General features: G+C 39.0%; 3 protein-coding genes across 3 annotated transcripts in view; 1 reads left to right on the plus strand and 2 right to left on the minus strand.

The window, feature by feature from the left end:
- Positions 1–979, minus strand: part of LOC115734376 (probable disease resistance protein At4g27220) — a 176,897-nt gene extending 175,918 nt beyond the window's left edge. Inside the window, 2 exon segments of the mRNA XM_048279859.1 lie at positions 663–766; positions 887–979. The gene's annotated coding sequence lies outside the window, so the exon portion shown is untranslated.
- LOC115751677 (protein BONZAI 3-like) overlaps positions 1–15,151 on the minus strand; it is a 1,030,407-nt gene that overhangs the window by 934,872 nt on the left and 80,384 nt on the right. The window lies entirely within an intron of this gene.
- LOC125315534 (glycine-rich protein 23-like) lies at positions 4,281–10,515 on the plus strand. The gene is made up of 2 exons (XM_048280723.1): positions 4,281–4,364; positions 10,213–10,515. Exons 1-2 carry the CDS (start codon positions 4,281–4,283, stop codon positions 10,513–10,515), a joined length of 387 nt encoding a protein of 128 aa, XP_048136680.1.

Raw genomic sequence — 15,151 nt, forward strand, 5'->3', positions numbered from 1 at the left:
TAAGATTTAACGGCGGCCAAAAGTTCTAAAATCCAGATTTTTATCAAAAAATTTAGTAGATGGTCATATCATCGCTCTTATATCCCTTTGTCTTTCGAGTTCGAGTATCATTACTCATTAGTGGTTACGAAGCCCCCACAAGCCACCGCAAAACCCTAAATTGTTACCTGATATTATAATTTAACATATTAGGTTCTTTTTTTTCCCAATTCTTACGATAGAATAGAATGTCAAAAAGTGACATTTATCATATTTAAATGTTTATCATTTGTTCTTTCATCACTTGTCCCGTGAGGTGGTAAGGTAGATGGAGCCTCAACAAGTTGGGCCCTACATGGCTAGATTATGTACTCATGTGCTAAGCATAACAAAATACAAGCATCAAGTCAAGAAGACATAAAAGATGGTACAATTTATGTGTTTCCTTTTTGTTATCAAATCGAGAAATTTTGGTTAGAATGTGTTCTCTCTCCCTCCCTCCAATACCCTATGAATATAATCTAAATATACACTTGCACTTTCATTTTTGGTAATTTTTCACCCACTTTATTTATTCTTCCTTGGTTTTCTTAAAAGGTAAAATCAGTACAACCAAATTATCAAACAAATAGGATGAAAGTTGAAACAAGTGGTGATAACATGCGAAACAATGACACACATACCAGGAGTGGCTTCACTGTAACGATGCAAGAGGAATTGAGATTTCTTGACTTCAATGTTGACTTGTCCGAAGATGGATGAAGGGCAATGCAGGCCAGAACGGGTCCTGATAACCAGTGCACATATCAACATGATGTAAAAACAAGTGGACACCATAGGGGAAGAGTACAACAGGGAACTAAAAATTCAAAGAAGAGAATTGTAACCGGGAAAGATGTTTCAATACCTTCAGCTTCGACTTGGAATGGCTAGAAGGTGAAGGGATTATTTTCTGAGTTCTGGAAGCAAATACTATGCCCAACTTGTTGGACTCGCCATATGCTGCCATCGAAATCAAGAAACACAATTAGCAATCAAGACAAATACCCACGTTCAAACAACTTGCATATAAGAAATTCACTAGTAGAGAGAGAAATAGTGTGTAATATTAGAGCGAAATGACGAAGAGGGATAGAGATGGCAAAATATCTCGATCCCCCCAAGAATTTTCAATCAAGGCCCAGACAGAATTCCGACTTGTTGATGGCGACGTCTTTATTTCTTTCTTCATTCACAAATAAATTAATGCCGTGGTTGCAAATCGGTCTTTTCTGATAGACGTTCTCAAATAAATTGGTCTTTTGCTAAAAGATGTTTTAATCAAAACTTATCTTTGGCCAAAAAAGAATAATACTCATGTTAGATTGAGGTTGCTCATAGTGGAAATTGATTTTCGGATGATGCTACTCTTCAGAGGCCACGTAACATCTCCTTTAGCGGCAACTTTTGCAAGATGTTGAATAGTATGCTTTGAATTATTTTCCTCAACTCAACCAAAAGGCATTATTCTCTAATGATCAGACATTATCAAAATTATGGTACAGTGTGGTCCCATAGGCTAGTTTTCCTCGAACCCTTCCCATCTAGGACGAGTTTCAATTTATTTGCCCTTTCTCGCTTACAAAACCTGTTTGTAAGGGCATAAGTAATAATTTCTTCATCGCCATTTATATTTTCTTACACTGGTGTGCAATATAAAATAATTTCATTTGTTAATTACTTTGTGTTTAAGAATATATAGCTAATGGATGGCTCATTGTTAGGAACTTCCGCTATTGTTATAATTGATACCAAGCCTATCTTATTTGAATGTATGGACTCACGTGAAATTTCTCTTAGTTAATTTGGCCCTTTCCCTAGAAATAAATCTCACTCTATCATTTGAATGCTGTTATGTTTACTTCCCTTAAATAAAATAAAAAAATCTTCAAAGTCTGCAGTACAAACCAATTTATGACCCACCGACCATCTTGCCTTTGTTTTTTTCTTTTTGGCACCAGGATACATTTTGAAACCTTCCTTTATCGGGTGCATATGACGTGAACAAAAGTTCCCCATCTGCCATTTGGGATAAAAAGCGTATTCGATGATTCTCAAAAGAGGTCATGTATGAATTGGCAATGGTTGCTCCGGTTTAGTGGATTCACATGTGAGAGGAGAAATATCTGGTGCACACATGAAAAGGAAATAAAGAAAATCTCACAATAGATATTTCGAGTGAAAAAGGACCGGAATCGTTGATAATACTCTCTATTAACCGGGGAAAATCGGTGGTTATCAACCTCCACTCTTCTATGTTCTATATTTCAATAAATGAATCATATTGAATCGCTAGTTCAATATCTTATAATAGGCCATGTTAAGAAAAATGGATATGTATTTTTTAATTATAATATTTAACGGAAGCCAAAGGTTCTAAAAACTTAATTTTCTCAGCCAAATTTATGTAAGATCGTCATATCCTTGCTCTTCTATCTTGTTTTTCCCGAGTATCATTGCGCATTAATGAAGATGAAGCTCACACAAGCCACCACAAAATCCTCAGTTGTTACCTGATATGTTATTTAAAGTGTAGAAGAACCGAAGTTGAGGGCCCTTAATTGAAGATTTTTACTTACCCACCTTTCAAGAACAAAACCAATGACTTTTAGTCAACCATCCTGGTCTGTGTTATAGGCAATTTTTTGAAGATAACATAATTGATTAAGACGAAGTGCTTTTCTTAGGAGACATTCGGAAAGTGGGATCACTTTCGTCCCTTCTAATGTTATACAAAATATTACCGACTTTGAATTTTCATCCAAGAAAACTTCTCGTCCTAAATAAAGAAAACAAAATTTCGATTTGTCGGTATCTAATTTTTTTTATATAAAAATCAGGGAGTAACTCAACTTCTATGGTCGCTAATCCACATCAATAAATGTAAATTACCGCACTGATGTACATCGGGACTTATCGGATGTCTTTTAAAAGCATTTTTGTAGGAAGAGAAATAGGAAAGTTCATGCTTGTGGTTCCGAAAAGCTGAACAAATAGGCAAGTGTAATCAATGGGTGGTCAAACGTGGAAAACATCTTAATTTCTCATAAAAGTATATACTACGAAGCACAGCCAAGTCCAAAATTGGCAATGTTTTTGCAATTGGAACTCGTAGGAGGGCAAAATACATAGCGTAAGGAACCTTTCCGACCAACTAATACAATGGTTAACCTTCACCAATTGAAAGAAATATGGTCTCAAATTGTTGTAAGAGTCGGGGTGTTCACAAGAAAAATTAACTGTATAGATGATGCTATTCTTTTAGTACCGTGCAATCATCTCCTTTACTGGCAACTTATGCTTCTAATTATTTTTTTCGACTCAACCAAAAAGGCATTATTCACTAATGACCATATGGTGGGGTGGGGTCCTGTAAAATAAGACGATCTCCTCAAACCCTTCCCATCTAATAAGGACGAGTTTTGAATAATAAGCAATAATTCACATTAGCTCGCCAAAGAATTCCCCTTTCTCGCTTGCAAATGTGTGGAAAGAGACTAAGGCCCTGTTTGGTTCAGCATTTGGCCAAGGGACTTTGAGAAAATGCAAATACCTTTGGGCTAAAGGCCTTTTTCAAAATGCAAGTAGTGTTTGGTAAAGTGTATTTTAAAAACACATTTAAAAAGCAACTTTGACGAAAATGTTGTTTGGTGAAAAATGAACTTTGTAAAATATTTTTTTTTTTTGAAAAAAAGCGGCGGCCGCCGGATGTGGCGACCGGCGACCGCGGCGGGGCAACCGGCGACCGGGCGGCGGCAACCGGCGACCGGCGGCGGCGGCCGTGGCGACCGGCGAGGGCGGCGGCGACCGGCGACCGGCGGCGGCGGCTGTGGCGACCGGCGAGGGCGGCGGCGACCGGCGAGGGCGGATGTGGCGACCGGGCGACGGCGGCCGGCCGGCGGCCGGCGACCGGCGGCGGCGACCGGCGGCCGGGCGGCGGCGACCGGGCGGCCGGCGGCGGCGACCGGGCGGCCGGGGCGACCGGCGGCGGCGACCGGGCGGCGGCGACCGGGCGGCGGCGACCGGGCGGCGGCGACCGGCGGCGGCGACCGGGCGGCGGCGACCGGCGGCGGCGACGGCGGCGGCGACCGGGCGGCGGCGACCGGGCGGCCGCGGGCGACCGGGCGGCGGCGACAGGCGGCGGCGACCGGCGCGGCCGCGGGGACCGGCGGCGGCGACCGGCGGCGCGGGCGACCGGCGGCGGCGACCGGGCGGCCGCGGTGACCGGCGGCGGCGACCGGGCGGCGGCCGGCCGGCGGCGCATGGCGGCCGCGCCGGCGGCCGGCGGCAGCGGCGCCGGCGGCGCCGGCGGCCGGCGGCAGCGGCCGCGCCGGCGGCAAGCAAAGGTGAAAAAATTAAAATAATAAAAAAATTAGTTGCATTTCGCCAAAGTCCCTTAGCCCAAAGTACCTCTGGAGGTACTTTGGGCTAAGGGACTTTAGAGAGCATTTGAGATGCAATTGCATCTTCCCAAAGTGAGTCAAAAAATGAACCAAACACCATTTGCATTTGGCCAAGGGACTTTAGACCCCCAATGCTCATTTGCAATCTTGAACCAAACAGGCCCTAATATGTTATTATTAATTACTTCATCGCCGTGTACATTTTTTTCACACTAGCGTGCACAATAAAATAAATGTACTTTTTTACTACTCTTATGTATGAAAATCTCTAGCTAATGAAGAGCTCGTAGTTAGGAAGTTTCACTTTTGTTTTATCTGACAAAATGCCTATTTTATTTCACCGTACGGGCCCTTCTGAAGCTGCTCATTTCGCAAGAAGTCACTTTCACAATAAATTTGTACACCGTCGAATACCCACTTTGTGCGCAAGGTATGGATTTGTGGAGTGAGAGCCGATATACTATACCACCGGTCAACTGATCCAACAATTTATACTTAAAGGTGTGAATGACAAGAATGTGCCGAGAAAAATAAGCAACATATATGATGACAATTTTGAAAAAGGGATCTGTGTATTTCACATGTCATATTTCCATTCATTGTGATGGACTAGAGAATGATGGTCTTTTCTGGAGGAGCAGCACAGTAATAAAATTACTGTAAAGCGGGTTTTACGTTTGAGAATTAGTTACCTTTGAAAAGATCGAGTTGTCCACGAGTCTCAGAAGGCAGTACAATCGGAGGATTTGATTCCCTTCACGCCTCGGTGATTTACCGTGAACCTGGAATTTATCGAAGCAAAATTTTCAAAATAAAAAGCAGCGTCTCCATGATTTTCCTGGGATGGGCGCGGCGTTTCTTACCAGTGCGTTTCTCCTCTTCAAGCACTACTTGCTCTTGCACTCGAACAGAGCTTTACCTTTTCTCTTGCCCCAAAAGCCATAAGTGCTTAGATATGTACGAGATCATAATGAGGGAATTTTACTTCTTTAGCCCTCTCATCTTTTGTCCAAGACCAGCAAAATTGGCAAATGCAGACTTGACTTTAAGGGCATTTTGTCAGTCCTCTTTGCAACTGGATCGCGTGGCCCCACCGTTCAGAGTGAAGGACATCTAGAAAATGATGAGGAATTAGAATTCATAGCTTTGGTTTTGTCCAACTTGCCCAGATTAATTATTGCGAGTGACCATCGGACACAGACGATCCAAATAAGTCCTCAAGAAATCGCGACTTTATCAACCGTCAACTTAAATCACCATTTTAGACACTTCACGTAACTTTGTTTTGCTTTCGCCGGTGTTTAGATCACCACTTCATCAGCACATAACTCTGATGCCTGTCTCACGGCACCGACGATAGCCACGAAAGCATTTGTGTTTCACAATTTTAATGGAAGGGCCAATTTGAGTTTAAAAAAAAGCATATAGTTTAGATATCACATTGATAAAATAAAATAAAAACGGGGACAACAAAGTGTAACACTAAACCCCTAAAAAAAAAAAAATCAGAAGCTTACTGTAATTTTTTAATTTAAAGCCTATTCTCACCATTTATAAAGTAATCGGAGTTATCTTCATTAATTATAAAGTACTAGGAAATATATAAGTCTAAAAGTTTCGCCTATGTAAAAGATGTAACATTTATAGCGCAAAGAACCATTCATACTTAGGTCTTCGGCCAAAAAAGAATGGATTCTCATGTTACGATCAAGGTGTTCATTGTGGAAATCAAATTTTAAATGATGCTATTCTTTTAAGAGACAAGTAATTATCTCCTTTAGTGGCAAGACTTCAAGGACAACTGACCTTTTGCTAAAAGACGTTTTGATCAACACTTAGGTCTTTCGCCGAAAAAGAATCGGAGCTTATGTGAGAGTGAAGTTATTCATATAGGCAAATGCATGATGCTATTCTTTACTGGCAAATTTCGCAAGTTGTTGAATAGTCGTGCTTCAAAATTCGAATTGATTGAGAATTTCTGCTAAAGACAGAGCTGTGATGTGTTTGAGATTCTGTGGGAATATCTCGAAAGAAGCTTGGATGACCTTTGAAGCTTGACGCGCGTGCCACGGGCCGGTCCGTGACACATGCATCTTTTAATAAGTTGATGGGCAAGGTCGATGTCTGACTATTCCAATTAATGTTATATTTATCATATAAAATCTTGACAAGCTTCGTACATAATAATATACCATATGTAATAAACTAATTGGAAAGAATATCCCTCACTATAGACTCCAAAGATACTTTGTTAGTTGTCATTCTTAAAGAGATGCCTTATCACACATAGAAAAGATGTGATTATGCTGGCCAATATATAAGTGTAGAAATCTTCTGGGCTATAATGAAAAATCATGGGTTAAGTGGGATAGACCTTGCAATACTTGTGTGTAGGTGCACAATTTTGGTGAATTTAGCACTTTGTGTGCTTGTGGATCATAATTAACACTAAGCAATATTTTTTCGTATATATTTTCAAGTTCATAAAAAAAATGGAATTTATAGTTTTTCAGACATAAAAAGTCATATTTTTTTTAAATAACATGTCTGTTCATAAAGGATTTTCGCTATTTTGTATGCAGAGTTTTTGTTCAATGTTCTTCACTTCAATTTTTTGTTTTCTTTCTCGAATTACACCCATTATTCTCCAATTGGTTCTCTTTTATTTTTTTTAAGTTATTGGAGTAATACCATAATTGCTATGTGGTATTTTCATTTATGATTTTGTTGAATCTTAGATCACTTTTGCCAGCAGCTATTAGTATTTCTATGGAGCAGATAATTCTTTAAATACAGAAAACTCACGTCATAAAATCTGATTACATTTTTTTTTCCCGATGATTACTTTTCTCAACTAGTCGGATCGGGTGGCCACGCAAATCAAAAGTGAAGATGGGCAGCCTGGCGCCGTCCATGCCCCCACTCAAATGAAATGATTGATACTTTATGTCAGAGTCAAGGTGTGGATAGTGGAAATTATCATCTCCATTGCTTGGCAACTTGTGCAAGGTGTCCGTAGTCAAATTTACTTTCTTTAACCCTCGCTTTGTGTCCAAGACCAGCAAATCAGTCCATTCCTCTAGATTGCCAAAAATACCCTCCCCCGAAGACTTCAGGGGTAATTGGTCTTTTGCTAATAGACGTGTTAATCAACACTTAGGTCTTTGGCCAAAAGAAAGATCGATTCTCATGCTAAGAAGTAAGAGTCAAGTTGTTCATACTGGAAATCAACTTTGGCATGAGCCACGTGATCATCTACTTTACTGTCAACTTTTGCAAGATATGATGGATTGATGGAGAATTTTTGCTGAAGTTGTGTTGTGCATGAAATTTTGTGAAAATATCTCGAAAAGAAACTTAAATGGCCTCTTACGTTTGACACGTGTCACGGGCTGATTCGTGACACGTGCGTGTTTTATTAAGTTGACGGGTGAAGGTCAATGTCTGATTCAAGTCTCAAATCACTGTAAGAGGGAAGAGCTAAGCAATCCGTAGCCTTTGTAAGAGCGAGAGATCTACATTTTGCCTTAATTCATATTAGCATCATCAAGTCACTCATAAATGGAAAATTACTAAAAAAAAAAATTAAACTTATTACACTTGTACCAATTCGGTTATAAACATTTAATTTGGTAAATTTAGCCGTAAACATTTTAAAGATTTGATAATTTAGTTCTAAACATTATGTCAATTTAATCCTTTCACTTAATTTTGATCAAAAATTGCTAGTGTGACGATCTAATCAGCTATAAGCATTGCCAAGCCCGTGACACATGCGTCAAGTTTGTCCTTAAGTTAAAATTTCAAATGGAAATGCTGACGTGGTGGCCATTAGCGCCATGTTTGGCTGACCGCATAAAGTAAGAGATTAAATGGAGTTTTCTTGATGACTGAGAGAAAAGTATGGGGAAGCTACACCTACGATGAATATTCAACATAGAAATCTTGGACTTCGTTTATTTCGTGTAATATGAATGATCGCATATGTTGCTTGAAATAAGTAGTCAATGAAAATTACTTTCATTACTGATAATAATTTATGTTGAACTATTTTTGGATATGATGAAAATATTTTTCGTTCATCAATTTTTATAAGCGATACAAACAATCACTAAGAAAAATATTTTCCGCAAATTCAGAGCCTAAATTATCATGATGAGTTGCCTCCGCTTGGATTCGCTTTTAAAGTTGGAAGTTGCAAAATACTAAAATAGGTGGAATGAAGAATGGAGTTCTGTGGGTGCTTCTTGAACAATCTTTTATTGTTCTCCGAACTTAGCTTCACATAAAGCTGTGCAATTTTTTTTTTTTTTTTGGCTCATTGTTTGATGAATTTAATAAATTTTGATCAAAACGTTAATTTCTCTTTTGTTAAAAGGGATTGTCCTTTTTAATTTTCTCTCAAATGTCCATTAATATTGAGAGATAACTTTACAAATCCTATTAAGATAAAAATCATTCATCTTTGTCCCTGATTTTGTACATGTCATAAGAAAATTGAGTTCTTACTAAAAACAAAATTAAGAGACGCGTTTGCTACCATGCATATCCCTTGTTTCGCGAGGGACATCACAGGTGTAGCGAAGGTTCTACTTATTCTAAAATATTAGCAAATACAAGCAATAAATTAGGATAACATGGACATCATCCACATTTACCTTTGCATGTAGGTGGTGTCTATAATTTTTAGTCTACCAATCAACGGCGTGGCCGAAGAGAATTTGCCTCGATAAAGGTTGGGGGAATATATAGCTCTTTAGATACAGTTTGAAAAATTTTATTTGTACTCTTTTCTTATCAACTCGTGGAATTTTTTTTTTTTTTGGTTCAACTCGAGGAAGCTTGAAATGTTAATTTGTTTGTTTTCTTTTTTTTTTTTTTGGGATCCTTTCGCTTGGGAAAAGGAGGAAGCTGGTTTAAAGCAACGATACTTAATTTCCCATTGGTATACTCATATGTGTACATTTGCACTTCACTTCGAACAAAGCAAATGGGATTTTCATAAAATAAAAGAGAAGTTGTCCATTAAAAATGGATAGATTAAAGGTTTCCACACACCCTTCTTTCAAGAAAAATCGATGATTTTAAGTTTATCACCACTTCATCAGCACATAACTTTGATGCCGGTCTCACGTCCCCGTGAATGTACATCAATTAGCACGCATTTTAAATATTTAGCAAAACAAATGGAATTCTCACCATAACTGTATATCAATTAGCACGCATTTTAAATATTAATGTATACTAGATAAATGATATAAAACCAAATAGAAAACGTGAACAAAAAAAGTTGCCTATGATTTCAAAAAATTTATAAAACAAAAACATGTGTCTTACTTCACCAATGAAAGATTTTATGGGACCATAGCCAACTACTCCATAAAATCTTTCATTGTATCGGAGAGCTTAAAAGCTTAATCTTTTAGAGCGGTTGGTCGTGGTCCCATAAAATCTTTCAACCAAGAACAAAGAGATACATAGATACTTAAATTAGCACCTAATAGACCTAGCCACGGTAATGATAATAACTAAGCTTTCGGTAGCTTCCTCCACACACACACTCTCTCTCAATTAGGGCGCAAAGATAACCATTTTGTTCCCATCTGGTCAGAAATAGATTTTTCTAGCTCTATTTTACGGACGAATTCATGAGCAGAGAAACACGTTTAATAACAATACAAAATTTATGCTCCTAAAATAGAAATTTGTTTAATAACATCATTAAATTTCTATTTTATTGGTGTTTTAGGGGGTGATGACTTGGGTAGTGGTGGTGCTGGTGGAGGTGTAGGTAGTGGTGGTATGGGAGGAGGTTATGGGCAGTAGCGGTGGCGGTGGCGGTGGTCGAGGAGCCTTGGGTGGTGAAGGTGTCGGAGGAGGTAGTGACTTGGATGGTGGTGGAGGCGGAGGCATAGGAGGCATGGGTGGTGGAGGTGTCGAAGGATGTTGTGACTTGGCCAATGGTGGCGATGGAGGCATGGGTGGTGGAGGTATCGGAGGAGGTGTTGACTTGGCCGGTGGTACCAATGGAGGAGGCGTGGGAGGTGAAGGTGTCAAAGGAGGTGGTGACTTGGCCGGTGGTTGGGGTGCATGAGGCGTGGGTGGTAAAGATGTCGGAGGGGGTGGCGACTTAGGCTGTGATGGTGACGGTGGTGGAGGAGGTGTGGTGGTGGTGTTAGAGGAGGCAGTTGTGGTGGAGGTGGGGCTTGTGGTAGTGTTGGAGTACTCGGGGGGGGGGGGGGGGAATCAGAGGAGGTGGTGACTTGGGCGGTGGCGGTGGCGACAACGGTAGCGGAGGAGGTTTGGGAGGTGGTCGTGGTGGTGGTGTTGGAGGAGGTGGCAGGGGAGGAGGCATGGGTGGTGGAGGTGTCGAGGGAGAACACAAGCGAAAGAGAGAGAGCGAATAATGAGAAATTTTTTTATCTTGGTTTCTATTCTAAACACATTTATTGGCTAAAAATTTATTCTGAAAATAGAAAAATGAAATTGTTTTATCAAATGAATCTTTGTTCTAAACATGTTCTCGAAAATAGAAAAATATAATGGTCATCATGTACAACCTTAGTGTTTGTGATTTTTTTTTAATTTTCTAATAATTTTATCCCAATCAACCAAAATATTCCATTTCACCATTAATTTATTCGTTTGCGATAGCCACGAAAGCATTTGTGTTTCGCAATTTTAATAGAAGGGCCAATTTGAGTTTAAAAAAAAAACTTTTGAGTTTTAAAAAAGCATATAGTTTAGATATCACATTGATAAAAAAACAATACGGGGACGACAAAGTATAACACTAAACCCCTTAAAAAAAATTCAGAAGCTTACTGTAATTTCTTAATTTAAAGTTTATTCTCTCCATTTATAAAGTAATTGGAGTTATCTTCAATAATTATAAAGTACTAGGAAATATATAAGGTCTAAAACTTTCACCTATTTAAAAGATATAACGTTTATAGTGCAAAGATCCATTCATACTTAGGTCTTCGGCCAAAAAAGAATCGATTCTCATGTTAGAGTCAAGGTGTTCATTGTGGAAATTAAATTTTAAATGATGCTAATTCTTTTAAGAGCCAAGTAAACATCTCCTTTAGTGGCAAGACTTCAACGACAACTGACCTTTTGCTAAAAGATGTTTTGATCAACACTTAGGTCTTCCGCCAAAAAAGAATCGGAGCTCATGTGAGAGTGAAGTTATTCCTACTGGCAATTAACTTTTGCATGATGCTATTCTTTACCGGCAAATTTTGCAAGTTGTTGAATTGTCATGTTTCGAAATTCGAATTGATTGAGAATTTCTGTTAAAGAAGAAGCCGTGCTGTGTTTAAGATTCTATAGGAATATCTTGAAAGAAGCTTGGATGACATCTGACGCTTGACACGTGTGTCATGGGTCGGTCCGTGACACATGCGTCTTTTAATAAGTTGATGGGTAAGGTCGATGTCCGACCATTTCAATTAATGTCATATTTATCACGTAAAATCTTGACAAGTACTGTTCATAATAATTATACCATATGTAATAAAAGGGCAAAGATGGGCAACCTGGGGCCCCTCCTTGCCCCCACTTAAATGAAATGATTGATACTTTATGTCAGAGTCAAGGTGTCGACGGTGGAAATTATCATCTCCATTGCTTGTCAACTTTTGCAAGGTGTCCGTAGTCAAATTTACTTTCTTTAACCCTCGCCTTTTGTCCAGGACTAGCAAATCAGTCCATTCCTCTAGATTGCCAAGAATACCCTCCCCCGAAGACTTCAGGGGTAATTGGTCTTTTGCTAATAGACGTGTTAATCAACAATTGGGTCTTTGGCCCCAAAAACAAAAAGTAAAAAAAAAATCGATTCTCACGTTAAAGTCAAGTTGTTCACACTGAAATTAACAATGCGTTTATTTTGTGAAAAAATAAATAATTTAAAAGATTTTTTTTGAAGTATAATTATTTATATCGTTTAGAAATATTAGTCAATCAAAAAGATTTTCATAATAAAAAATAATTTATACCTAATTATTTTCATAGACAACAAAAAAATTATTTAATTTTTTAAATTATAAGTAATTATTTTTTGAAAAATATTTTTTAAATTATTAATTTTTCAAGAAATAAAATACTGCGTAACTTTTCTATCAGCCCCGTGATCATCTCCTTTACTGTGAATTTTTTATGGGAGAAATGATGGATTGATTGAGAAATTCTGCTAAAAGTCGTGCTGTGTATGAAATTTTGTGGAAATGTCTTAGAAGAAGCTTGGATGACCTCTGATGCTCGACACGTGTGTCATGGGCCGGTCCATGCATCTTTAATAAGTCGACGGAATTGATAGGGAAGAGCGAAGCAATCCGTGGGAGCGTGAGGTTTACATTTTGCCTTGGTTCATATTAGCAGCAACTCATTATTTAAAAAAATCCTAGACTTATCGCACTTATATCAATTCAATCTTAAATCTTTCAATTTGATAAATTTAACCATAAACATTCTGAAAATTTAAGAATGTAGTTCTAAATACTTTGCCAATTTAATCCTTCCGATTAATTTTGATCCAAAATTACTGATGTTGTTGGGGTATGGTTTATACTCCGCTGAGACAGGAAAGCACGTAGGTCTAACGGAGTTGCCCCGACTAGGGTCTCAAGGGACAGTGCCCCCTCGACACCAGGAAACTTTTACGATTTAAGCCCGTAATTTTTTATGAATAGTTATTTCTATATATACTCCTTTTCGTTTGTAATTAAGTGATGTAACGAGAAATGCGAGGTGCTAATTATAGTAGAATCATCCACTGAATGTAACTCCAGTATAAGGATCAATCAAGATAAAATCTCGTACCTCTATTTCTCTTTTTCGATTTTACGCTTTATTTCATTATAATTGTGTGTTAAATCCTAACACATCTTACGGTCAATTGTAAGCATTGTATGGTCCGTGACATATACATTAAACATCAGAGGTCATCCAAGCTTCTTCGGTCAAATTAAGAGCTCAGTGCTCGGAGACAAACTGGTAGTGCTTATAGCTGCTTCCCTCAAGCGAGGAGAAGAGCTCGGTGAGTTGGTGGACGTGCGAGCCGATAAATTGTCCATCTTTACCCTTTTGTGCCAAGAAGTTTGGGCAGATGATTTTCTTGGTTAGTTTGTACGAAGAACGGGTTACTTTCAGTTCCGGAGTTGGAACGTCTCTGAACATTCGCTCCAGCGGGAGAAGAACAGAAAGGCGGGAAACTCTTCGGAGAAAACTCGCGTGAAAAGTTTATAGCTAAAGGGCAATGCCCTTATTTTTTGGATTTGTTCAATAGAGGCCATATACTTCTTTTTTTTATCTAATGTGACAGGGGTGAGCAAACTAGACCGGATTGGACCGGACCCGAATCAGACTGGATTGGTTGGATTGGTCCAGTCCTTGAGGGGACAATCCGATTCTTGATCCCAATAAAGGGGACTGGTGATCGGGCGATCCAATTCCCGGTTCCACGGTGGATGGGATTGGACTTGACTGCCCAAAATATATACAATATGAAAAAGAAATTATAAATTTTTAAATAACTATTTAACCTAATTTACCCATCTTCTGCTCGACACTCACTTTTCTCTTCTCGCTCGATGCTTGCATCTCGCCTTCGTAACACGGTTACGCTTGGCGCTCGCTCCTCTTGCCTTTGCCTCTCTATTCGCTCCTCTCGTGGTCCCGCTTGTCGCTCATTGGTATCGTCGCTCTTCTTGTGTCTCACAGCCACCGATGAGACCTATCACGACCACCGGCGCCATCAACTCGTCGCTCCTCTCGCCGCTTCCTCTCCTCGTCTCCATCTTAATTTAGTCTTTTCTCATTATTTTAGGATTATAAGTACTCGTGTGATGGTTGTACGATGGTCATATGTATGTTTTATTAGGTTGGATGGTTGAAATAGAAAATTATTAGTTTAGATCAAAGGGTTAGATTTCTATAAAGAGCTGGTTAGCGATCTCACATCCCCAATCCCGAAAATTTGAGGACTAGAAGCGCCTATCAAATCCCCGATTCCATACTAGGACCAGACTGGCCCGGACCATGCACACTCCTACAATGTAGTATACATATTGCTCAAGTTAGTCCTTTCGTTGAAATTTCTAATTTGATATGCTGGCCGCATAAAGTAAAAGATTAAACAGAGTTTTCTTGATGAGCGAGAGAAAAGCATGGGGAAGCTGTTGGGGTGTGGTTCATACTCTCCAACGCTAGGAAAGCATATGGGTCCGGGAGAGCTACCTCGCCGGGAGTCCGAAGGGGACAATGCCTCCTGGACATTAAATGACTTTTACAATTTAAACCCATATTTTTCACTGATAGTTTAGGTCTGTGCCCATGAATAGTTATTGTCATTTACATACTCTTTTTCGCTTGTAATAAAATGATGTAATGAGAGGTGCGAGGTGCTAATTAAGTGAAATTCTCTACTAGATGTAACTCTAGCTTAAGGGTGAATCAGGATAAATTCTCATTTCTCGATTTTCTCTTTTTCGCTAGGCTTCACTTCTTTGTGATTGTGCACCGAATCCTAACATCAACTACACCAATGACGAATATTTAGCAACATCGAAGTCTTAGGTTCAGTTTATTTCGTATAAAATGAATGATTTAAAAAATATTTTTCTAAAAATAATCACTTTTGTTGCTTTAAATAGTCAATAATTTTTTTTTCACCACCGAAAATAATTTATATTTTTTGTTCATTAATTTTTATAAGCGATATAAATAAT

This window comes from Rhodamnia argentea, chromosome 6 (genome assembly GCF_020921035.1).
Source record: "Rhodamnia argentea isolate NSW1041297 chromosome 6, ASM2092103v1, whole genome shotgun sequence".
In the NCBI taxonomy this organism is placed as follows: Eukaryota; Viridiplantae; Streptophyta; class Magnoliopsida; order Myrtales; family Myrtaceae; genus Rhodamnia; species Rhodamnia argentea.

Excerpts from the sequence above, each read along its gene's own strand:
- LOC125315534 (XM_048280723.1), top strand. The coding sequence starts at position 4,281 with ATGGCGGCCGCGCCGGCGGCCGGCGGCAGCGGCGCCGGCGGCGCCGGC. Across the intron at positions 4,365-10,212 it reads CGCGCCGGCGGCAAGCAAAG|GTAGTGGTGGTATGGGAGGA; the intron begins GTGAAAAAATTA and ends GTGGAGGTGTAG.